Below are 27,037 nucleotides of genomic sequence, written 5' to 3'. Positions count from 1 at the left end.
CATGGCAAAATCCAGGACTGAAGAGTCACATTTAGGAGATTGAGAGAAGACAGCAAATAAGTCCTAATACCCAACTAACCTTCTTGCCACTCATTTTCACAAAATCACCAGGTTACAAAGCTCCCCCAATGCCAAAGAAAGAGGGCTCTTTTCAATAAAAATTCTGCAATATAATAAGATCAGAATTCCAGTGGTTACAGAGTGGGCTATTCATTAGATTCAATCTCAGCTTCATCATTTACTTGTCATAATGGTCTTGGGCAGGTCATTTAATCTCTGTGTATCTTGGTTTTCCTTAGTGTAAAAAGCGAGTAATAGTAAATACATCACAGGATTAAGAAAGGCTCAGTATTTGCTATTATTAATACACCAAAAACAGCATCTCAGATTTAACAGGGTACATGTTAGTTTAATCTACCTTAGTTAATAACTTACAAAATTGAAATTACATCTCTTCAATCTTGAGACAAATTAAGTACATGTGACTTTTTATCTTTAACTAGAGGCCCAGTGCACGAAAATTCATGCACCGGGGCGGGGGGTGTGTCCCCTCAGCCCGGCCTGCCCCCTCTCACAGTCTGGGAGCCCTCAGGGAATGTCCTACTGACTGCGAGGAGCCATCAGCCAATCAGGGGAAGGTACGTGCCCCCATCACCCCCTCCCTGCTACTGCCTCTGGCCTCCCTCTACAGGAGGCGACCCGGCGATCAGGGGAAGGCAACGCCCCCACCTGGCCTCTGCTGCTGCCACTGCTGGCGCCAGCTGCCTGAGCCTTGGCCCTCGCAGCCACCGCGGCTTGCCTGAGCCTCGGGCCGGCCCTCGCAGCAGCAGCAACAGCAGCAGCCGCCATCTGTGGCTTGCCTAAGCCTCAGGGAGCAGCTGCAGCTTTGTCCGGAAGGACATCTGTAAGGATGTCCGCTCTAATTAGCATATTACCCTTTTATTAGTATAGATTATTAGTATAGATATGCTCATTCTTATACTGATGTTAGCAATTGCTAATGAGGGGATTATTAACCTATAACTTGTTCCAAAGCTGGCATTTAGCCCAACTTCTATGCTGGCACAGCCCCTTCCCAATTCTTTAAATTACTACTTCCCCTTTTTAGTCACAAATATTAACCACAGCTAGCCCTTTTAGCATTTACAATGTGCTGGGCACTACTCTAAGCCTTTTTACTAACTCATAACCCTCACAAGAGCCCAAGGAGACAAGTTATTATTACAAAGACAGGTTAAGTAATCTACCCAGGCTCACACAGCCTGTGTTGTAGAGCTAGGGTTGGAACACAGGCAGTCTAGTTCAAGCATGTGCTCTTACTACCCACGCTACACTCTATATCAGGAGTGGGGAGAGTCCGGCCCAGGGGCCACTTAAGGCGCTGTGAAATCATTTGGTCTGGTCCTGCCAAGTCATTAGGAATGAGTTAATTAAATGTTTGACCAAATAAAGACAGCTAATTTTTAAGTTGATAATTATGTATGGCCCCCAAATGATGTTATTAATACCCAAATGGCCCTTGGCAGAAAAACGTTTCACCACTCCTGCTTCTAGATCACAGAGCTGTTGGAGAGGTGTGTAGTATACTCAAACTTGTCCTGAAGATTAACCACAGAGAGAATGCAGAGGATGTCAGGGAGACAATGGCTGGAGAAAGGCCAGAACAAGGACAGGGAACAGCTGGGGGCAGCAGAGGCTGGAGAAGAAGCTACATTTCAAGATTTCTAAGAACTGAAAGAACTTCATGACTAATTGTACGTGATGGAGAGAGAGAACTCAAGAACATCTGATGTTTCTGACCTGGTAAATGACATTGTTCCCACAAAAATAAAAGGGAAGGAAGGAAGAGCAGCAGGTTGGCAGTGGGGTAGATAAGAAGAATATGGGACATTAAAATGTAAGATGAATATAAGCATAAACAATAGACGCAAAACTCTGGGGGGGGGAGGGCATGTGTGGGTGTGGGGTGGGGGGGTAATAGTAAGATATGTACACATATAATACCTCAATAAACATATTTTTTAAAAAAAATGTAAGATGATAAGACATTAAGTAATATTCCCTCATGTTTTATCTACTCTAAAAAGATTCTAAGTAATACTGACTGAATGAATGAAATACAACTTCAGGTTCTTACTAGTCTAAGGGATTATTAAATAAACAACTTACAGGTCCCCCAATAAAACCCTTGTTCCACTGGTGAGAGTTAAGGAGGATCCACAGAATGGTGGAAGGCTCTGCACTCAGCAAAGCTGGGTTTGAGGCCCGGTTCCACCACTTCCTAGATAAGTAGCCTAGGACCTCGCTATTCAAGGTGGTGAACAGAAACTGACCCATTCCGGACTAATTAGGATCCCCTGGTGACTAACATGCACATTCAGGTTTTTGTGTGTTTTTTTAAGTATACTTTTTATTGATTTCAGAAAGGGAGGAGCAAGAGATAGAAACATCGGTGATGAGAGATAATCATTAATTGGCTGCTTCCTGCACACCCCCTACTGGGGATCAAACCCAAACTCGGGCATGTGCCCTGACTGGGAATCAAAGGTGACCTCCTGGTTCATAGATCAACACTCAACCACCAAGCCACATCCGCCGGGCCACATTAAAGTTTGAGAAGCACCAACCTACAGCAAGTGACACTTTCTCCAAGTCTTGCCTCTTTCCTCACATTTACAAAAGTGGAGATAATCATATTTACCCCAGAGGGGAGTTGAAGATTAACAAATGCCAAATATATATATATATTTTTTAATATATTTTATTGATTTTTTACAGAGAGGAAGGGAGAGGGATAGAGTCAGAAACATCGATGAGAGAGAAACATCGATCAGCTGCCTCCTGCACACCCCCTACTGGGGATGTGCCGGCAACCAGGGTACATGCCCTTGACTGGAATCGAACCTGGGACCCTTCAGTCTGCAGATCGACGCTCTATCCACTGAGCCAAATGGGTTTCGGCCAAATGCCAAATATTTACCAAGCCTCTACCAAGAGATGTTAGTGTCTTACATATGTTACTTCATTTAAACCTCTCAACAACCCTACTGTGCAGACACTTTTTCCACTATAAAGATGGTCGGGCTGTGCCACTTTCCAAGGTAAGATTGTTGGTGAGTAGTAGAGCTACTACTCATGGTCTTTCAAAATATTCTGCTTCCCATTAAGCCCAAGAATGCATATATAATCTGGTGTAGTGAAAGACACAAAACAAGTTTGTGATAAGGGAAGGAGAGAGGCCTTGCACTTACAGAAACCTCCCCCCAAAAATTTTCAAGTTAACACACCAATCAAATTACACACGTAATTCAAATATAGTACTCACACAAGTTTAAATGACTCTGCTGTGCTTATCTTGAATTGGTTTTCAGATGACGATACTGCATTGATGCAGAAAATAACTATGGTCAGTCAGTGAAAATTCTCAATATGATACAGATGGCTTATCTGTCTTTATTATAAGTTCCCCAGGGATAGAAATGCAGGCACAGAAAGAAACTTCCTAAGAGTATCTGGCCAATTGTAGGATATGCTGCACATAAGACTAAAATTCGAAGGGTTTTTTTCAGTCATTATTTGTGAAAATTAACTTTCCAGAAAGGAATATGCAAAATAAACATTTACAATCACTAATTCTAACAGATAACCAAGTACTAGTTCCAAACAAATCTAACCTACACGAATCACTGTATCAATAGTTGTCTAATCTAACTTATGTGAGCCCACAATATACTGAAACAGTATATTCATACCACATTCTTCCTGACTTTCCAGCCACATTGGTCTTTCATTTCCTAAAGCACAACAAGCTCTTGTCCTCCGTAGGGCCTTTGCAATGGCTACTTCAGGCTCGTCCTCACCTCCCTCTTCCTACAGATAGCTTGCTTCTTCTTATCCTTGACAGTGTGTCTTTTTATTTCAGAGAGGAAGAGAGAGGGAAAGAAAAATATAAACATCAATGATGAGTCATTGATCGGCTGCCTCTTGCACACCCCCAACTGGGGATTAAGCCTGCAACCCAGGCATGTGCCCTGACCAGTCATCGAACCATGAGCTCCTGATTCATAGGTCGATGCTCAACCACTGAACCACACCAGCCGGGCCCTTTATGGTCTTAAATGTCACTTTCTTGCTAGTCATCTGAAGTATACACCCCAACATATTCCACAAATATTCTCTACTTCAGCCTATTGTCTGTTTCTTTGTAGGTCTGGCCGATGGTATTAGGCGACCTTGCTAGCAGTTCTCAACTTGTGGGTCGCGAACCGCTGCTGTAGAGCCTAAAACCATCGGAAAACACAGATATTTACATTACGATATATTAACAGTAGCAAAATTACAGTTATGAAGTAGCAACGAAAATAATTTTATGGTTGGGGGTCACCACAACATGAGGAACTGTATTAAAGGGTCGCGGCATTAGAAAGGTTGAGAACCACTGGTCTAGGAGATAACATACTGGTACACACTGAAAATTGCATACTGGCTTTCCAATTTTACCTTTCAGATGCATAAGCTTGGCTAATATGAGGCCAGGGAAGTAGACCTGCTCAGAGTTCACTAATTGAATATTTGGGGTGGGGGAGAATCCCCCTCCCAACAAAGATGACGTTAGCCTGATTTCAAACAGAGACAAGGAAAAAGAATTAAAAATATTTGAGGTGGAGCCCTAGACAGGTAGCTTAGGTATAGTCCGGATACACCAAGGTTGTGGATTCGATCCCTGATCTGAGCACATACAAGAAGCAAACAATGAATGCATTAAAATAAATGAAACAACAAGTTGATGTGTGTGTGTCTGTCTCTCTTAAAAACAAACAAACAAAATCCACTGAAAAAAGAAAATTTGAGCCCTAGCCAGTTTGGCTCAGTGGATAGAACATCAGCCCTTGGACAGAAGGGTCCAGGTTTGATTCAGGTCAAGGGCACGTACCTCAGTTGCAGGCTCCATCCCTGGCCCTGGTCAGGGTGCATGTGGGAGGCAACTAGTCGATGAGTCTCTCTCACATCGATGTTTCTCTCTGTGTCTCTCCCTCTCCCTTCTACTCTAAAAATCAATGGAAAAATATCCTCAGGTGAGGATTAACAACAACAAAAAAAGAAAATCTGAGGTGGATCTGACCGAGAAAGTAAGGGAACAAGAACAAGCCAAAGATGATTCCAAGGTTTTAGGTTCAAGTTATTTGGGGATGGCAATATTATTCAGCAAGAGAACAGTACAATAAGAGGTGTAAGATACAGAAAGGTCCTACTTAGGTCACGGTAAATGTGCAGTCTGTGAAGAGCAGCTAAGTGGAAATGTCCAGTACTCATTTGGCCATCCAAGGCTGAAACTCAAGAGATGTGAAATCTTGTCCTACCCGGTGTGGCTCAATGGATTGAGCATCGGCCTGCAGACTGAAGGGTCCTGGGTTCGATTCCAGTCGAGGGCACATACCTGGGTTGCAAGCTTGATCCCCAGTAGGGGGTGTGCAGGAGGCAGCCGATCAATGATTCTCTCTCATCATTGATGTTTCTATCTTTCTCTCCCTCTCCCTTCCTCTCTGAAATGAATAAAAATATTTTTTTAAAAAAGAGATGTGAGCCAAAATCGGTTTGGCTCAGTGAAGAGAGCGTCGGCCTGTGGACTGAAAGGTCCCAGGTTCGATTCCGGTCAAGGGCATGTACCTTGGTTGCGGGCACATCCCCAGTAGGGGGTGTGCAGGAGGCAGCTGGTCGATGTTTCTCTCTCATCGATGTTTCTAACTCTCTATCCCTCTCCCTTCCTCTCTGTAAAAAATCAATAAAATATATATTTTAATAAAAAAGAGAGATGTGAAATCTTAATTTTTGAGACAATTGTGTTCAGGCAATAGATGAAATCAGAGAAGAAAAGTGTTTCAATTAACAAGAGATGAGGACCAACTGTGGGACGTGAGTAAACCCATTATTTAAAGGACAGAAGAGGAACCTTGCAAGGCAGACTGTGAAATAGAGACAGGCATCTAAACCTGTTCTAAATATTTGTTGAGTTACTGTTCACTACCAGGTTTCAACAAGTACATGTGCAATGTTTTTTTACAGAGAAAGTACCAAGTTTCAAAATAAAAAGAAAAACTATTTGCTAATAGTAAAGTTACCGAAAAAAGACACAGAAGTTCTTTCAGAATACCATAATATGGCTTTCCTGGGACAGGAAGGAAATCAATGAGGTACACCCTGACTTCTTATTAGTACTTCAAAAAGTAAAATAAAACTGGTTGAAAGGAACAAAGAATTTTCTTTTGGGACTACTTTAAATGTTTAATCTTGCCAAGAGTTCAAAGTCCATGATACTAACCACTTTTGGTTGAATTCCAAGACAGAGATAAAAGTTCCAATGGGTATTTTAATGACTAACACTGGTTTTGAGAGACATTATTCTGAGACAAACCAAACCTTTATCCTCTAAGAGGTCTATATTATAGCAATACTATTCTCTCCTACACTATCATGAGTTGGAAGAGCCACTGAAAAGTTTATTGTCATCAAGAACCATTTACAAGTTGCAAAGTTAAATGCCAAATAGTAGTACAATAGGTCGCATGAGGAAATTATTACTAAAGACTGAATTGTATAAGAAGAAAATGGGGTTCGAACTAGATTCTTAAGGAAAGGCAAGACAGTCAAAACAAGAAGAAATATGAGGTGACAGGAATACTGCAGGCAGGGTACAGACATAAGCAAAGACATACATGTAGGATCTGTGCTAGGAACCAGTGTTTTTTTGGTGTTTTTGTGTGTGTTTTTAATAAGAAATTTATGTAGGCAGGCAGACAGTCCATACGGCCAGAAGAGCAGGCAAGAGGCAAGACAGCAGAGGACCAGGCTTTATACGATAAAGACCATGTAGCCAGTGATGGTTTTATATAGGTGGATGCAAAACAAGATGTTAGAAAAATTAATCTGGCAACTGTGTAGAAGAGGTAATAGGGTATATCATGATTGTGGTGGGACATGCATCTGTTAAAACTTATCAAATTATATGCTTAAAATTGTTGAATTTTATTGTATGTAAATTATACACCAGAATGGCCAATTAAAACAACAACAAAACAGGAATGAGGTAAGTATTAAAAATACAGGCTGAAAAAATATATAGGCTATAAAATTCTGAACATTTGACAGCTGAGGTTTTAATTCAGCAGTGTGAATTAACCAGCTGGTTATATGCATTTCTTCCCAACTACAAGTTCAGTGGCATCACCTTGGTAGTCTGAAACCAGCCATGGTGGGGTTTCTACATCTCAGAAATCAGCAAATGCCACAAATCAGGGCTTTACCCCCTCCCCCCGCCTCAGGGCAGCTGTTCAATATTCACCAGCATACCATTATGTCATTTCTATCACGGTATGAATTTGGCACTAAAGTCAGAGCCCCTCGACATTTTCTTCTAATGCAAAATAATAACAGTTCTGAAATACGTTTTTTGGTGTGTGTTTTTTTTGTTTGTTTTTTTTGCAGATATTTTATTAGTAAGAGAAGGGGGGGGTGGCAGGAAGGAAGTGCGTGATTAGGTACTATTTCATTTGGTTAATAAAATTAAGTACCATTCCTTAATCTTACCATCAGATGATGGTTACCAAAAAAGTAAGATTTAAGAGACTAACATTTTATTAAATTCAAGAACAAAAGGATGCCTATGAGTAAGACAGAAACCTTTGTTTGTCTCTCAATCAAGGTTTTCTAGCTATTATGTGGTTTCCCTGGGACTAACACCAATTGATAAAGATAACGCACAAAAAAATTCCAGCATTTATTCCGTTATAATAAAGGCTAATTGCATGGGCCTATTATTGGAATATGCTTTCCTATTGCAAACTAGTGCATTTCAATATAGTAAAGAGGATTCCTGGTGAAACCCTACTGTGAAAAAATGAACTTTGTGTTAACAACTTTAGTTTCAAAAACTATTCATTTATAGATGCCCATTTCACATCTCTGAAGTAAAACGGCTCATTTGTTATGCAGATTACTAAGCAGTCAGTTAAGAATAAAGAGGTTTCTTCTTTAGAGACTCCGGCTAACTACCTGCATAGGCCCAAAACCGGTCAAGTGTACGTATAACTATGACATCGAATAACTGATTCAGCTGCAGAGAAACATGCGCCTCCTTGTAATGTGAACCAAAAAAATTTACACCACTTTCCAATCCACCTTCCAGGAACACCCTGGGGTTCCTCCCAAGAAAGGATGCCTACATGGAGCCCCTGAGTCTCCATCTGTAAATGTAAATCAGGGTATAGAAGGGGGATGCAGTAAGAGATATAGAATGTTATTCTCTACAGTGATTCCATGAGTCCTTAACAGACTTAAGTTTTGTTTCAAAAGTTCTTAACTCCATTACTTACAACTCAGAATGTAATTTATCAAAAATAAAAGCCAATTTAACTCGTATCTGAGGTACACCATTTTACTTTGGCATATTAATCCTCATCTATACCAATGTTTCTACTAGAAAATGTAAATGCATTTGGAGTTCTAAAATGAGATGCTAACATGTTCATCATCTGAACTTCATTGCACCGAGAGCCCCTCTCTCAGTGGAAAGGAACTAAGAAGATTTAAGGAGAATATTCATGAAGAACTCTGAGATATAAGAAGCAGGGAGAGAATGTCAAGTGAGAGAAATAAGTATCACTATGGTATTGACATCCCCTGCCCTAATGATAACTAGGTGGGGAGAAGGGGGTGGTAGGTATTCATTAGACATGTATACTTTGAGGAAACACTCCATGAGTTTCTGATCTGCACTCCAAATGAAGAACCACTGCTCTAGGGTGTGAGCTGCCAGGCCATGAAGAGCCTACAGGGGTAATTATAAGCCCCAGGCCATCTTTGTACCACAGACCCTAGCCCAAGGGTCTTTTCTTTCTCCCTTCCCCTCCCCACCATCTGATAAAACTCACCCAAGCACATGGTTAGAGAATGGAAAGGAGAAAGAAACATGGGTAAACTGCCTTCCATACATGCCCCAACTGGGGATCAAACCCGCAACCCAGGCATGTACTCTGATCAGGAATCAAACTGGCAACAGAACAGCGCTCTGATGCACAGAACAGCGCTCAACTCTGGCTGAGCAAGGGTCTTTTCTTTTTTTGCCATTTTCCTTTGGCTTTTAATTCCCCCTGAGAAAGTAGAAATAAGAACACACCCCCAAAATGAAAAAAAAAAATTGTACATGTGGCCCCAACTCTTTATTACTAAATATTTACCCTTCTTCAAAATGTCCAAGCCCAGATGTACAATGTACAGTTTTGGAGTTGGGGACAAAGGTATAGAAGATACAGGATTTATCCTCCAAGGAACAGCTTGAAAGAGGTGGGAGTTGGACCACAAGCACACAATAGATTACAGAGTGGTAACTAACTGCTTATCTGAAGGAAAAACAAAGAGTGCTATTATTAAAGCATGCAGAAGAAAAGAAAAACATCTAAGGCAAATGTAGAGATGTGGAGAGAGGTACAAAGAAGGCTTTGAGGTAGATGCAAAGCTGGAGGTAAATACTGAAGAATAAATGCAAGTTCTAAGGCCAGAAGTGCAAGGGAAGGCTGGTGTACTGCAGGAGTGGGTGCAGCACCACAGTTCAGACCTTCACCTTCTCTATCGAATTGACTCTTAAGCCAAAGTTCGGCTTGAAACCACAGGCACTGAGGAACAAGGGGTTTTAAGCAGGAAGTGGCATGATCAGATGTACTAAAAACAGGATAGCAACAAAGAGACAGCCTAGATACAGGGAGCCCTGAAGCTGTGAGATGTTTTGCTACAACAGTCCAGGTAGAGCATGAGGGCCTGAATAAAGCCCTGGTGGCAAGGATGAAGAGAAGGGGAAGAGTAACAATCAAGGGGGCAGAATTAACAGGATGAAGGAGGAGTTAAAAAGACCTCAGGTTTCCCACTTGGGTAACAGATGAGCAAATACACACACACACACACACACACACACACACACACACACAGACTATATTCTGATTTTGGAGGATATTGCAATGAAATCAGTATGAAACTTATTAAAGTTTTAGGAACCTGTTGAGATATTCTTGGAGAAGAGTTTGGAAGGCAAGCGCTATACTAATCTAGAGTTGGGAAATAACTAAAGGTGTGTATATATGAACCAATTTATAGCAAACAATGTGCTATGTGAAAACTGAGGATAAAGCCCCATGGGAAAACCCTTTAATAAATCTACATCAACCTACAGAGAGATTGTAGGACAATGTAGGATTTTATGATGAGACAGAATTAAGTATGTTCCGTTAGTCTATGGGTCCACAAACTATAGCCCATGGCCTGTTTTGTAAATAAAGTTTTATTGGACCATGCCAAGCCCATCCACTTACATACTTGTTGGTGGCTGCTTCTGTATTACAATAGCAGCATTGAGTATATGATCCACAAAGCCAAAAATTTTACTATTTGGCTCATCCCTGCTTCCTACCTCAGTTTCTCCATCTGAGAAACAAAAAGTACATTATGTTAAATGCAACAAGAACTTAAAAGGCTCATGAAAGTTGTTGATTTAATATCAAAGCCACTCATCAAAATGTATGCTCAACCGTTAAAAATTTTGTTCAACAAAACAAATGAACTTACAGTTAAAGTTAAGATTTTAAAGTATATAAACATTTACAGCATATAATTAGAAGATGGACCACAAAGCAGAATAAATCACCATCTCCATCATTACTGCCATTGTTTCCTGAACATCTACCATGTCCAGATACCATGCTGAGTATCTGATCATTGTTTGTGCCATTCAAAGTCCTATAATAACCCATAGGGGCATCCCTTCATTTTAGATGAGGAAACTGAGTCTTAGAAAGGTTAATAGTCTCATCTCAGGTCATCTAATAGACAGTAGGTAGGAGAACAGGTAACACTGGTACAGCCACACTCTGAACCAGGTCTGACCTCAGAGGCTTCGTACTCACCCTCAACCCCATACTTCATAGTTTGCTACCTACACCAAGGGAAACAACATTTGTAAAGGGACAAATGGAATCTGGAAACATTAGGAACACATATCTGTTTCTCTGGAACTGGAGGCAGGTCTTAGAACCCAGGTTGGTATCACAAGCATAAGAAGGGGAAGTCAATCAACTGTCACAATGGGGTATGGCCTCGGAACCACAACCAGGTACAGCACCCATTGCTAGCAGACTATGCATTCTGAGTTCCAAACCACCATCTCACAAATGAAGTTTTTAAACAAACCCCTCTATAAACTGATGGCAGCCAACACAAGAAATAAAAAGATCCTAGTAAATCAGATATTACAGTAATGTCCTCTAAGAGGTAATATGATACACTCAGTGGAAAGAACACAGGCTTTCACTTCGAACTGACTCAGGTTTGAATTTTGGTTTCAATACTAGCCATATGAGAGTAAATTACTTTTATCTGCTCCGAGCCCACTCCCTTGGGAAAATAAAACCACCAACCTTGCCACATGGTCCAGGGAAATATAAGCAGTGTAATGTAGAGTTTAGTGGTTTAGAGTCAGGCGTCCTGAGTTTATCGGAAACTTACTTGGCATGAGATGAGGGCCTACACCTCAGAGGTTTCTCATCTTTAAAAGAGGAAAAATGACAAGATGAGCTACCACTCGGGGTTATTTTGAGGATTAAATCAGATATCTAAGGTGCTTTTTAAAAAAAGCACAGTGCCTAGCACAAAGTAAGTCCTCAAAGAGGATTTTTATCAGTTTAAATTATAGACCAAATGACAATCAGTTTTTCCAACTCTCCTAAAAATGATGTTTAGGGGAAGCAATATCTTTCCCTGAGGCTATGAAATTAACTTTTATAGCTTTAAAGGCGTGTAGAAACACATTTCCCAAGAAAAACCAGTGGCTTGGCTCCATTTTGTTAAGGAAGTTTGGAAAGTTTTCTTCATCTGTTGTCTCAAATCTTAAAATAAATATTAAATAATACTCCTGGTGGCCCCGCCGGCATGGCTTGGTGGTTGAGTATCGACCTACGAACCAGAAGGTCACAGGTTCAATTCCTAGTCAGGGCACATGCTCAGGTTGTGGGCTCAATCCCCAGTGTGGGACTTGCAGGAGGCAGCCAATCAATGATTCTTTCTCATCATTGGTGTTTCTATCCCTCTCTCCTTCTCCCTTCCTTTCTGAAATCAATAAATTATATTTTAATAATAATAATAATACTTCTGGTGTATTCAGGCAACACCCTTAACCTATAAACAGAATGAGACTATTTCCCCCACATATGGTTTTCAGAACACCAGGAAGAAACACTGGAAAGGTGTCTATTTGGAAGCAGAACTTCAACACTGTCAAACAGCCTGGCTGCACCTGTGGCCAAAGCAGAAGCAAACAGGCTTGGCTAAGTGGCCCATGACCCAAATTTGCCTGTCTTTCAAAAGATCCCCTCCCCGCCCCACCCCCCAGCATGCAGTCATCTTTGAGCCCCACTCCCATCTAGAAAGCAATGAAGATATTGAGTTCCACAAGTTTTTCTTTCAATCATTAGTTCAGGACATAGGAACAGAGCAAAGACAGTGACAAACTATAATAAAAAATTCTTTCCTTTAGCAGTCTCATAAATGCATCCAGCTAAAATGTGCCTTTCACACCAAGTTCAATTATTAATGACAAGCCAGAAGAAATCCATAAAACCTTCTAACTCTCAGAAGGCTTTCTCAGATGCACTTTAAATTTTCAAATGGCTTATATTCCTGAACCTGCGAATTTTTCTTCAAATAACTTCAGAGCTTTTTTATAGGCAGATAATCACATTGATTTAATCCAGCATTTTAATGCCTAAAACACAAAGTTGTTGTTGTTGCTGTTTTTTAATTTTAAAAAAGTATTTATTGATTTTTGAGGGGGTGGGGGATAAACACTGACTTGTTCCACTTTATGCATTCATTGGTTGATTCTTGTATGTGCCCTAACCGGGGATCAAACCCACAACCTTGGCCTATCAGGATAAAGCTCTAATTAACTGAGCTACCCGACAGGCTAAAACACAAAGTTTTAATGGGCACTATTACTGCCTTAACATAGAAAGCCTCTACATTAAACATCTCTACTTCAAGGGGAGAGCTAAAAAAATAGGAAAACAGTCTTCAGATACTGCACTGGCTTTATTCACCATGGTATACATGGTTTAAAAAAGTGAGATGAGCCTGGCCAGTATTGCTCCGTCGTTGAGTGTCTACCCATGATCCAGGAGGTCATGGGTAGACCCAAATTTGCCTGTCTTTCACAAGATCCCCTCCCCGCCCCACCCCCAGCATGCAGTCATCTTTGAGCCCCACTCCCATCTAGAAAGCAATGAAGATATTGAGTTCCACAAGTCTGTATAGCATGAGCTATACAGACATTAACAGATTTGCTTAAACTTCTCAGCCATTTGCTACAGAATATGTACAGTGGTTAATATCCTTGTGTTTCCATCTCACTTTTTTTTAAATATATATTTTATTCATTTTTTACAGAAAGGAAAGGAGAGGGATAGAGAGTTAGAAATATTGATGAGAGAGAAACATCGATCAGCTGCCTCCTGCACACTCCCTACTGGGTATGTGCCCGCAACCAAGGTACATGCCCTTGACTGGAATCGAACCTGGGACCCTTGAGTCCACAGACCAATGCTCTATCCACTGAGCCGAACCAGTTAGGGCTCATAAATATGGTGTGTTTTTAAAATATATTTTATTGATTTTTTAATTTTTTTTTTTACAGAGAGGAAGGGAGAGGGATAGCGAGTTAGAAACATCGATGAGAGAAACATCGATCAGCTGCCTCCTGCACACCCCCTACTGGGTATGTGCCCACAATCAAGGTACATGCCCTTGACCGGAATCGAACCTAGGACCCTTGAGTCCGCAGGCCGATGCGCTCTCCACTGAGCCAAACCGGTTAGGGCTTAAATATGTTTTTTATTGATTTCAGAGAGAGGAAGGGATAGGGAGAGAGGGTTAGAAACATCAGTGATGCAGGAAGTCATAAATCAGCTGCCTCCTGCACGCCCCCTACTAGGGATCAAGCCTGCAACCCAGGCATGTGCCCGGACTGGGAATCAAACCGTGACCTCCTGGATCATGGGTAGACACTCAACAACGGAGCAATACCGGCCAGGCTCATCTCACTTTTTTAAACCATTTATCTATGCTCACGTTCTAACAGAACTTTTTTAAAATCCTTACCAAAAATCCAATCCAGGACCAGAGCCATCCTCTTTAGCACTATGCAACAGTCTAATTCAGATTTACAAACCTTACTTTTGTTTGAAAGCTAATGGAAGGAAAATAGCTTTTCTGTTTTAGATTTCATTCCTGGGGAAATGGGAATAGATGCAAGGCTTCAAGGTTATACACTACAGAGAAAACATCCTGTCCACTTCTAGCATGCTCACAGCTAATGGCCAAACCACCTGCAAAACTCTCATTTGTTCAGTCTCAGACGTTGCCCATAAATTCAAGATTGTGCTGTTTCATTTTATTTTAGAACAGTCACCTTGTATCCAACTGATTCAGCCCACTTCTGCTGCCAAAGTGTTAACATGTTAAACTGTCAAATTGTATGTGTATTTGTGTTTGTGTGTATACATTGGAAGCTGGGTGGCTCACAGACGACAAGGCCGAGAGAATCATCAGCGGGGGTTTCTGAAAGGAAAGGGCAAGGTAAGAATGTTGGGTGACACAAACTTCTGTCTAGATCTTTTAAATATATTTTTATTGATTTCAGAGAGAGGGAGAGAGAGAGAGAGAGAGATAGAAACCTCAATGATGAGAGAGAATCATTGATGGGCTGCCCCACACACACCCTCTACTAGGGATCAAGCCCGAAACTCAGGGATGTGCCCTGACCGGGAATGGAACTTCGACCTCTGGTTTCATAGATCAATGCTCAACCACTGACCCACACTAGCCAGGTTTCTGTCTTTATCTTTTCTTTTTTTAAATTTTTATTGATTTCAGAGAAGAAGGGAGAGGGCAGAGAGATAGAAACATCAATGATTAGAGAGAATCATTGATTGGCTGCCTCCTGCACGCCCCCTATTGGGGATCAAGCCCACAACCCCAGCATGTGCCCTTGACTGGAATCAAACCCAGAAACCCTCAGTCCGCAGGCCAATGCTCTATCCACTGAGCCAAACCAGCTAGGGCTGTCTAGATCTTTTAATCCCAGATATGGTTCTCTCAGTAAGCACTCTCCCTGGACTAAGTACTAAACTAATAAAAAGCCTTTATTTTAGAGAGATTATGGAGGGAAGAAGTATGTATTTTTAAAGTATTAAGTAGTTAAAAACAACTAAAACTCTGAACTGCAAAATTTAGAAAAAAGTTCTTTTAAAAATCTACTTGCAGTCCTGGCTAGTGTGGCTTAGTTAGTTGAGCATCATCCATGCACCAAAAGGCCGTCGATTTGATTCCCAGCCAGGGCACATACACAGGTTGTGGGTTTGATCCCTGTTGTGGTGCAACCAGATCTATGTTTCTCTCTTGACTGAGGTTTCTCTCTCATTATCAATGTTTCTGTCTCTCACCCTTCCTCTCTCTCTAAAAATTAAAACATATTAATTTTTAAAAATCTACTTGCCTTGGAGTTTCCTAAATTAAAAATAACATCTGTGCATCCCTGGCCAGTGTGGCTCAGTTAGTTGGGCATCATCCCGTGCACCGAAAGGTTGCTGGCTCCATTCCAGGGCATATGCTCAGTTATGGGCTCGATCCCCAGAAGGGGACATGCAGGAGGCAGCTGATCAATGTTTTGCTCTCACATCCATGTTTCTCTCTCTCTCTCTCTCTTTCTCCTTTCTTCTCTCTCTATAAATCAATAATAATATCTTTGGGGGGGAAATAACATCTGTTCAGTACTCACTGTTGCCCTGCATATCAAAGAATATATGTTTGAATACTCTCCTTAAAACTAACACAAGTGTGAGGTTACCAAGAGCAAATACCAAGCATGCACACACCAACAAGTGTTTGCTGTTCTGTGCTATATGTTTAACATTTATTTCTTTTAAGGCACTGAGAATTTCAAAATAGTACAACTATCTCCAACTTGGTCTCTAAATCTGCTATTTAAATTAAAGGCTGGCAGGCCTCAACATACATGCCGTAAAGCCAGACAAATGCTCCTATTAAACAGGACTCGCAGCTATGGAATGCCAAAAGTGGCAAGGATCCCAAAGAGATCTCTCTCTTCTATCCTCATCTTCACACACACACACACACACACACACACACACACACACACACACACACACAGTTGATTTGGTAAGAGGCACCAAGCTTTCTAAAGGAAGTTCTTTGGACTATATTCATACTTGCTCTTATATAGCAATAATGAGAGAAAAATTGAAAATATCCTAATGAAAGACACTGTCCTAAAATACAAGTTCTTAAAATTACCAACCCTGTACAAACCTACATCCATTCTTATTTGACAATAGAAAGAAAATACCCTGAAGACAATCTGTTGTCATACTTAAAACTAAGCAGCATAGAAAAGAGCAAATATATCATATGCTAGGCTACAATTATTTCTATTTTAGAAAGCAATGACCAACTTCAGTTCAAAGGAAAAAATTTCTATTATCAGCCTGTTTCAAAAGCACAGAAATAAGAGGCAAGCTAACAAGTGAAACTGAAAAAACCTTCATTGACCAGAATCTTTAAAATACCAAAATTCATTTCTAGACTTAAAAAAAAAAAAATTCCTGTTAATACCCTGCTTAAAATCTTCACCCATTACTACCAGTGCCTGCAGTACAAAACTCCTTCAACCTGCCCACCCATCTGCAGATTCCCCTCTGCCTCTTCCTAGGCCTCCCAATCCTAGGACTCCACGCACAGTCATTAACACTCAGTAAGTTCTCTGAACGATGTGGTTTTACAGCTCTATGCCTTTGCCCAGTACCCTTCTATCCACCTAGAATGTCCTTCAACTCTGTCTGAAAACACCTCCTCATGTTTCAAAACCAAGGTCAAGCTTCATCTCTCACAACAGCCGTATTTCCAAGTGGACTGCACATTGCTCTGTCTCTGACACTTACAGGTTGACAAAGTTAACCTCCCTCTCCTAGAATAGGAGAAGTCATGTCTCAGTTCTCTTGGTAGCCACATTCCAATTCTCTTGGTAGTATCTTTACTGCTTTGCAAAGCATCTGACAGAGAAATGGCACTCAAAATATTTGATAAGAAAACAGACTTAGAAAACACTGGGATACCATTTCACATCCACTGTATTGGCAAATATTAGAAAGCTAGACAAGTGTTGGTTTTGATAGAAAAAAAAAACAGTTAAGTCTCAAATGCTGTTAATGGAAATGTAAAGTTTGGTACTACCACTTTGAAGACTAAGATTTTCTTCTCTAGCAAAGCTGATGATTGTCACTTCCATTAAGACCAGCAATTCTGCTTCAGGTTACAGACATTAGCCACTATTTGCCAAATGTGGTGCCTGATTAGTATATATATTTTTTAATGAGGGGATATACATACACATATCTCAAGGGTGCATCGCACAAACGTATGGGTAAATATCATTTTTGTAAAAGTATAGTGTCTAGTATCCTATCTAATAAAAGAGTAATATGCAAATTGACCATCACTCCAACACACAAGATGGCTGCCCCCATGTGGCCAAAGATCCTGCCCCCATGTGGACAAAAGATGGCCAGCAGGGGAGGGCAGTTGGGAGGGACCAGGCCTGCAAGGGAGGGCAGTTGGGAGCAATCAAGCCTGCAGGGGAGGGCAGTTAGGGGTGACCAGGCTGGCAGGGGAGGGAAGTTGGGGGCAAACAGACTGGCAGGGGAGCAGTTAGACATTAATCATGCTGGCAGGGGAGTGGTTAGGGGGTGATCAGGCTGGCAGGCAGAAGTGGTTAGGGGCAATCAGGAAAGAAGGCAGGCGAGCAGTTGGGAGCCAGCAGTCCTGGATTGTGAGAGGGATGTCCAACTGCCCGTTTAAGACCTGATCCTACCAGGATCGGGCCTAAATGGTCAGTCGGACATTCCTCGAGGGGTCCCAGATTGGAGAGGCTGCAGGCTGGGCTGAGGGACACCCCCTCCCCCCGTGTACGAATTTCGTGCACCGGGCCTCTAGTGTATATATAAAACATACATACTGGGTATGAACATAAAGTGCAATTCTTATTGTATCTACTAAATAAAAAAGCCTGCCCACCCATCTGCACACATATGTGCTCAAAAAAACATTCGTAAATGTTCATTACAGCAATATATATAATGCTGAAAAACTGGAAATAACCCAAATGTACAGTAACAAAATGGATATGTAAAATAAAGTACATGCATGTAACTTATTATAAATGAATTAAAAGCAAAGTTGAACTACTTCTATCAACATCAATGAATCCCAAAGGTAATACTGAACTAAAATGTATGACATCATTTATTTACACATGCATAACAATGCTACCTATTACTTATCGATATGTACATATATAAGAAAGTAAAAAAATGAAATATTTCACATGGGGCTTCACTTTAACTTCAGGTCTTATTTCCTTTTTAAAAACATTTTTTATTGATTTTAGAGAAAGGAAGGGAGAGGGATAGAGAGATAGAACCATCAATGAGAGAGAAACATCAACTGGCTGCCTCCTGCACACTCTCCACTGGGGATTGAGCCCAAAACTCGGGCATGTGCCCTGACTGGGAATCAAGCCTTGACTTCCAGGTTAAAGGTCCAACTGTACTCACCATTCCACATTTTCTAAGGGCAGACAAGTGGATTCATCTATTTTTAAAAGATTTTAATATGGCCACAGCATTCAGACAAGAAGAAATAAAAGGCAACCAAATTGGAAAGGAAGTAGTAAAATAGTCATTTGCAGATGACATAATACTGTATATAGAGAACCCTAAAGATCCTACCATAAAACTACCAGAACTGATAAATGAATTCAGTAAAATAGCAGGATACAAAATAAATATTCAAAAGTCAATTGCATTTTTACACACTAATAATGAATTACCAAAAAGGGAAACTAAGAAAACAATCCCATTTATAATTGCCTCAAAAAACACACAACACTATGAATAAATTTAACCAACGAGATAAAAGACCTGTACTCAGAAAATTATAAGACACTGAGGAAAGAAACTGAAGAAGGTACAAGTAAATGAAAGCATATACAGTATTATAAATAGAAAGAATTAACATGATTAAAATGCCCATACCAACCAGAGCAATCCATAGATAGACTCAATGCAACTCCTATCAAAATAGTAATGGCGTTTTTTCACAAAACTAGAATAATCCAAAAATGTATATGGAATCACAAAAGACCCTGAATAGCCACAACAATCTTGAGAAAGAAGAACAAAGTTGGAGGAATCACACTACCTGATATCAAACTATACTACAAGGCAATAGTAATCGAAACAGATTGGTACTGACATAAAAACAGACAGAGATCAGTGAAACAGAATACTAATAAGAGCCCAGAAATAAACCCACACCTACATGGTCAATTAATATATGACAAAGGAAGCAAGAACATACAATGGAGTAAAGACAGTCTAATCAATAAATGATGTTGGAAAAATTGAACACATACATGTAAAAAAAATTAATCTAGATGACCTTCTTACACCATATACAAGAATAAACTCAAAATGGGTTAAAGACAAATGTAAGACTCGAAACCATAAAAGTCCTACAAGAAAACACAGGCAGAAAAATCTCTAAAATTTATCTTAGCGATATCTCCTCAGGCAAGGAAAACAAAAGAAAAATAAACCAATGGGACTACATCAAATTAAAAAGTTGTTGCACAACAAAAACCATCATCAAAACAAAAAGAGCCCTGGCCATGTAGCTCAGTTGGTTAGAGCAGTGGTCGGCAAACTGCGGCTCGCAAGCCACATGCGGCTCTTTGGCCCCTTGAGTATGGCTCTTCCACAAAATACCACGGCCTGGGCGAGTCTATTTTGAAGAAGTGGCGTTAGAAGTTTAAAAAATTTGGCTCTCAAAAGAAATTTCAATCGTTGTACTGTTGATATTTGTCTCTGTTGACTAATGAGTTTGCCAACCACTGGGTTAGAACATTGTCCAAATACGCCAATGTTGCAGGTTTGATCCCCATAGTCAGGGCACATACAAAAATCAACCAATGAATGCATGAATGGATGGAGCAACAAACTGGTATGTGTATGTGCATCTGTCTGTCTTGTCTCTCTCTCCCCGCAAAATCAATCAATAAAATAAATAAATAAATGAAATAATTAAAAACAAAAACACGACAACCTACTGAATGGAAGATATCCTTTAATGAGACTACTAATAAGAGATTAATAGCTAAAGTTTATAAAACACTCATATAACTCAACAACAAAAAACCCCAAACAATCCAATTAAAAAATGGACAGAGTACCTGCCCAGCTGGCGTGGCTCAGTGGTTGAGCGTCAACTTATGAATCAAGAAGTTATGGTTCAATTCCCAGTCACAGCATATTCCTGGGTGGCGGGCTCAATCCCCAGTGGGGGACATACAGAAGGCAATCAATGATTCTCTCTCATCATTGGTGTTTCTATCTCTCTCTCCGTCTCCCTCCCTCTCTTAAATAAATATAATATATATATACTAGAGGCCCAATGGATGAAGATTCATGCAAGAATGGGCCTTCCTTCCCCTGGCTGCCAGCACTGCCTTCACTCTGGCCAGAGCTGCCTTTCCGCCTTCCCATGCTGCCCAGAGGCCCAGAGCAGCTGGGGCGGTGCGGAACGCCCCTGGCCGCTCAGCGCCTGTGTATGCAAATTAACCTTCCATCTTTGTTGAATTAATTTGCATACTCACTCTAGATTAGCTGGTGGGTGTCACAAAGGTACGGTCAATTTGCATTTTACTCTTTTATTTGTGTGTGTGTGTGTGTGTGTGTATATATATATGTATGTGTATGTGTGTGTGTGTGTGTGTGTGTGTGTGTGTATAATTTTAAATATAAATAAATAAGTGGCAGAGGACCTGAATAGACACTTCTCCAGAGAACATACAGATACCCAATAGACATATGAAAAGATGCTCAATAGCACTAATCATCAGAGAGATGTGAAAACCACAATGAGATGTCTCACACCTGTGAGAATGGCTATCATCAATAAACAAGTGTTGGCAAGGATGTGGAGAAAAGGAAACCCTTGTACACTCTTGGGGGAATACAGCACTGGTGTGGCCACTATGGAAAACAGTATGGAGGTTCCTCAAAAAATTAAAAATGGAACTGTCTTATGACTCAGCAATTCCACTTCTGGGTATATACCCAAAGAAACCCAAAACACTAATTTGAAAGAAAATATGCACCACCCTGGTCAGTAGGGCTCAGTTGGTTGAGCATTGTCCCATGTGGGCTCGATCCCCAGTGTGGGGCATGCAGGAGGCAGTCGATCAATGATCCTCTCTTATCATTGATGTTTCTATCTCTCCCTTTCCCTTCCTCTCTGAAATAAATAAAATATATTTTTAAAAAAAGAAAAAAACTTTTTCCAGACAATTTCTATTGAACAAAAAACTTAATACTGCCATCATTATGCAGTTTTATCTGAATCACCCATATCAACTAACTTCCAGAATACTAGTAAGATGAAGTTTTACTCATAAAAATGTGACAGCTGAAAGAAAAAGTGCCCTGGCCAGTGTAGCTGTTAGTTGGAGCATCCATCTCATATACCAGCAGATGGTGAGTTCTAATCCTGGTCAGGGCACATACTGAGATTTTGGGTTCTATCCGAGGTAAGGGCACGTGCACAAGGAAACTTATCAGTGTTTCTCTCTCACATCGATGTTTCTCGCTCCATGCCTTCTCCTCTCTCTAAAATCGATTAAAAAATCTAAAAACGTTGAAAAGAAAAAGGATCTATGCCCAGCCAGTGTGGCTCAGAGGCTGAGCATTGACCCAGGAACCAAGAGGTTGTTGGTTCGATTCCCAGTCAGGGCACATGCCTGGGGTTGCAGGCTCGATCCATTGTGGGGGAGTGTGCAGGAGGCAGCTGATTGATGATGTTCCTCTCTCATCAATGTTTCTATCTCTCTATCCCTCTCCCTTCCTCTCTCTGTAAAAATCAATAAAAACCTTTAAAAAATAAAAATAAATTTAAAAAAAGGATCTACAATAAGGCCAAGTTAAAAGCCTACCACTATATTTTAATCAAATATTACTGCCAACCTAGAATTGGGTTCTACAATATTAATCATAATTCAAAGCAGCCCTCTCTTGCTATTGAACAAGCTTAGACATTTTTTATGCGACTATACATTAATTGTTTGAAAGAATTCTGTGAGAAACCATGTCCCGCGTGGCTTAGAGGTTCAGGATCTGGAGAAGCGCCGCAGGCAAATGATGAGACAAGAAATAATAATTTGGAAATTGGGGCCGAAACCGGTTTGGCTCAGTGGATAGAGCGTCGGCCTGCAGACTGAAGGGTTCCAGGTTCGATTCCGGTCAAGGACATGTACCTTGGTTGCAGGTGCGTCCCCAGTGGGGGGTGTGCAGGAGGCAGCTGATCGATGTTTCTCTCTCATCGATGTTTCTGGCTCTCTATCCCTCTCTCTTCCTCTCTGTAAAAAATCAATAAAATATATTTTTAAAAAATAATAATAACTTGGAAATTGGGGGCCAGGCGGAGAGTCCAATGCAAGGGGAAGGACTTTACTGGTGTCCAGGCCCTGCCAACCTTTTATTCAATTTTGGATACACATATTGCCCTTAGGCAGGCAATTCCGGTAACAGACTATCTTAAAGATCAGTAAATATTAGTAAAGATTTACTTTGAGACTATTTGGTCAGGAAATTGCTTGAGCCACCATTGTCTCGACTCAACAATCGGTGCATAGCTTTGGCCCTTGCCAGAGCTCAAGGTTCACCAGCGTTCCGAGCTCCTTGTTTACACTTTTCTGATAGTGAAGACAATGGGTAGCTTCCAACAGAATTTGAACAAGGGCCTTGCCCCATCTACTAAACCATACTGTCTTTCAATAGGTACTCTATATTGCCTGGTCAGTGTGGCTTAGTTGGTTGAGCATATCCCAAGAGTTCACTGGTTCGATTCCCAGTCAAGGAACATGCCCAGGTTGCAGGCTCACTTCCCAACAGGAGGCATGCAGGAGGCAGCCTAACCATGTTTCTCTCTCATCAATGTTACTATCTCTCCCTCTCTCTCTAAAAAATCAATAAGTACATATTGGGGGGGGAAAAAGAAATACTCTATATGAAAAACAAAACTGAAACAAGACATGTGGGAACCATAAGATTCCTTCACTGAAACATATAATGAACAGATACACACTTGCCCCAAAGAACAAAATCAACTTAAGTTGGCTGCTCCTCATTACCAGACAAGGATGGTGATATCTCACCTCAATTCCAGCATCTGTAATTATGGCAACAACTGACACTTTCATAGAGTTGGTCTAAGTTTGACTTAAACATGGTAAACAAAGCATTTGAATTCTCAGGTCAGCAGGTGATGAGTTAACACTGGATAGCATTTTAATAATTACAATTTCACAATACTAAATTCTAGGAATGCATTTCTAAAAAGGAAAGGGCAACAAGTGTTACTGGCAAAAGACAGGGGCTTTTCCTACTCAAACTTTTATTAATGCATGTTTCTAAATATGAAGCAACACCTTATTACCATATTACAAAATCAGAAAGTAAGATGTCAAGATTTTCTATTTCATACTTCTAAATGCCCTAGTAAATATTCACACAATGTTCATACCAAGAAAGTAGTAATAAACTGCAGAACTTATTTTAACTATCCATATCTATCTATCTATAAAGATAATAATATTCAAAATAAGATTTTAAATTTGTTAAAAGCTATTTTCAATTCTCTATTCCCTGGAAGGCAATACATATGTTTATGAAAGTTTTTTTACACTTTATATATAAGTACAATCAGAGTTATATACAAAACTAGAGGCCTGGTGCACGACATTCGTGCATTGGGGAGGCAGGCCCTCAGCCCAGCCTGCACCCTCTCACAGTCCGGGACCCCTCGGGGGAGCGGGCCTAAGCTGGCAGTCGGACATCCCCCGAGGGGTCCTTAGCACTGCGGTGGAGGCTGGGGAGGCTCCCGCCACCCCTGCTGCGCTTCCCAGTTGTGAGCCCAGCTTCTGAATGAGCAGCGCTCCCCCTGTGGGAACGCACTGACCACTAAGGGGCAGCTCCTGCTTTGAGCATCTGCCCCTTGGTGGTCAGTGCATATCATAGTGACCAGTCTTTCTGCCATTCAGTCGATTTGCATATTAGGGTTTTATTATATAGGATGTCTAGTAGATCCTAAATTGGAAAAAGCTAGCCTATTCAAATTACAGTAACCCACATAATCTTGGTCACACACACTGCACTATAAAACTATATTCTTAACAGGGACTAAGTTACAACCTCTGATCTTTAAATCAAGCTAAGCCACCAGGTATCTCCCATCCTCACAGGTACCCTCCTGCATATTTGGCTCCTGCCTCTATGACATTCAGCTTCCTTCAGGAAACCTTCTCAAGGCTTGATACACTCAACTCCATATTATTCCAAGGTCCTACCCTCTTTTTAAACTTATTTTTAAGTTTTTAAGTGCCTATAGTCTTTATTTGTGCAGTATCTTTATACAGCTGACCCCTGAACAATGCAGGAGCTAGGGGTGCTGACCCCCTGCACAATCAAAAATCCATGTATAACTTTACTTACTTATTTACTAGAGGCCCGGTGCACAAAATTTGTGCACAGGGGGAGGAGGGAGGGCCCCTCAGCCCAGCCTGTACCCTCTCCAATCCGGGACCCCTTAGGGGATGTCTGACTGCTGGTTTAGGCCTGATGATCACGGGGATTGGGACTAAACCAGCAATCGGACATCCTTCTTGCAATCCGGGGCCGCTGGCTCCTAATCGCTCACCTGCCTGCCTGCCTGATGCCCCTAACTGCTCCCCTGCTGGCCTGATCGTCCCTAACCGCTTCTGCCTGCCTGATCACCCCTAACTACTCTCCCCTGCCAGCCTAATTGCCCCTAACCACCTCTGCCTCGGCCTCCGCCACCATGGCTTTGTCTGGAAGAATGTCCAGAAGAGGTCCGGTCTATCCAGTCTAATTAGCATATTATTCTTTTATTGGTATAGATTATTAGTATAGATTTGTTAATCCTTCACCTGAGGATATTTTTCCATTGATTTTTAGGGAGAGTGGAAAAGAGAGGGAAAGACAAGAGAGAAACATGGATGTGAGAGAAACACATCAACTGGTTGCCTCCAGCACATGCCCTGACCAGGGCCTGGGCCGGGAAGAAGCCTGCAACCAAGGTACGTGCCCTTGACCAGAATCGAACCCGGGACCCTTTGGTCCACACGCAAACAACTCTATCGATTGAGCCAATTTTTTAAAAAATTGATTTCAGAGAGGAAGCGAGAGGGAGAAAGAGATAGAAACATTAATGATGAGAGAGAATCATTGATTGGCTGCCTCCTGCATGCCCCACACTGGAGATCAAGCCCGCAACCCAGGCATGTGCCCAGACCGGGAATTGAACTGTGACCTCTTGTTCATAGGTTCACATTCAACCACTGAGTAACACCACCTGGGCCATGTATAATTTTTGCCTCCCTGAAAACTTAACTTCTAATAGCCTACTGTTGACTAAAAGCCTTAGAGATAATGTAAATAGTCAATTAACATACTTTGTATGTTATATGTATTATAAAATAAAGAGAAAAGAAAATGTTAAAATCACAAGAGAAATTACATTTACAGTACTGTATGTAGTTATTGAAAAAAAATCCACATTTAAGTGGATCTGTGCAGTCCAAACCCATGTTATTCAAGGATCAATTGTATCTCCGTGTTATGGTCCTATTCGTTTTTATATAAAATTAACAGAAGCACAGGGTTAATAATAGGATTTAATAACTTATCTTTAAATAGACTTATTCAAGAGAATAGAAAAAGCTCTCAAGATTAAGAAATGAGCAACTGTACCTTTTAGGTCTTCATAAAACCATGCAGAATAAATATTAACAGTGCTTAGATTCAGAAGCCAAAAGTAAACTTGTGATTTAATTCCTCAAGCTTCAGTAAAGTATTAATAAATTTAATTGTTTTAATTAAAAGAAAAATTTTAAAAATTTATTCTGCTACTCTTCACTCCTTTTCCAAGAGCTACACAGTAAAACCTCCCAAGGCCTGCTTTACACAGAAATGGAGTAACTCAATACTTACCATTATGTTCCCAACAACATGATTAAAAAGAAAGGCAGGCCCTAACCAGTTTGACTCAGTGAATAGAGCATTGGCCTGCAAACTGAAGGGTCCCAGGTTCGATTCTGGTCAAGGGCATGTACCTTGGTTGCGGGCACATCCCCAGTAGATGTGCAGGAGGCAGCTGATCGATGTTTCTCTCCCATCGATGTTTCTAACTCTCTATCCCTCTCCCTTCCTCTCTGTAAAAAATCAATAAACTATATTAAAAAAAGAAAAAGAAAGGCAGGCAGCTCAGCCACAGACATGCCATCCAGACTGAGGAAGACCAGAAAACTTCAGGGCCACGTGAGCCATGGCCACAGCCGCATCGGCAAGCACAGGAAGCACCCAGGGGCTGCAGTAATGCTGGTGGCTTGCATCATCACAGGATCAACTTAGACAAATATCACCCAGTTACTTTGGGAAAGTTGGTGTGAGGCATTACCACTTAAAGAGGAACCAGAGCTTCTGCCCAACTGTCAACCTTGATAAACTGTGGACCCTGGTCAGTGAGCAGACACGGGTAAATGCTGCCAAGAGCAAGACTGGAGCTGCTCCTATCATTGATGTGGTGCGATTGGCTACTACAAAGTTCTGGGGAAGGGAGAGCTCCCAGAGCAGCCTGTCATTGTGAAGGCCAAGGTCTCCAGCAGAGGAGCCGAGGAGAAGATTAAGGGTGTTGGTGGGGCCTGTGTCCTGGCAGCTTGAAGCTACATGGAGGGAAGTTCATTAAAATGTCCAAGTAAAAAAAAAAGAAAAAAAAAAAAGAAAGACTTTGCATATAA

General features: G+C 41.1%; 1 protein-coding gene and 1 pseudogene across 4 annotated transcripts in view; one reads left to right on the top strand and one right to left on the bottom strand.

Annotated features, from left to right (window-relative positions):
- UBE2H (ubiquitin conjugating enzyme E2 H) overlaps positions 1-27,037 on the bottom strand; it is a 108,344-nt gene that overhangs the window by 63,281 nt on the left and 18,026 nt on the right. For 2 of the 4 annotated variants that reach the window (XM_028129024.2, XM_028129029.2), the window contains exons 1-2: positions 3,753-3,909; positions 3,326-3,380 (exon numbers count right to left, since the gene is read on the bottom strand). The exons of the other annotated variants lie outside the window; for them this stretch is intronic. In XM_028129024.2, the coding sequence (XP_027984825.1) occupies positions 3,326-3,380; positions 3,753-3,780 (83 nt within the window). In that variant the 5' untranslated portion in view covers positions 3,781-3,909. Of the gene's footprint in view, positions 1-3,325; positions 3,381-3,752; positions 3,910-27,037 lie in introns of those variants that run through there. 4 annotated transcript variants of the gene reach the window in all.
- On the top strand, positions 26,517-26,996 carry LOC114227247 (60S ribosomal protein L27a-like; annotated as a pseudogene).

This window comes from Eptesicus fuscus, chromosome 14 (genome assembly GCF_027574615.1).
Source record: "Eptesicus fuscus isolate TK198812 chromosome 14, DD_ASM_mEF_20220401, whole genome shotgun sequence".
Lineage (NCBI taxonomy): Eukaryota > Metazoa > Chordata > Mammalia > Chiroptera > Vespertilionidae > Eptesicus > Eptesicus fuscus.
Note: the sequence above shows the minus strand (reverse complement) of the source record. Positions and strands in the feature narration are given on the sequence as shown.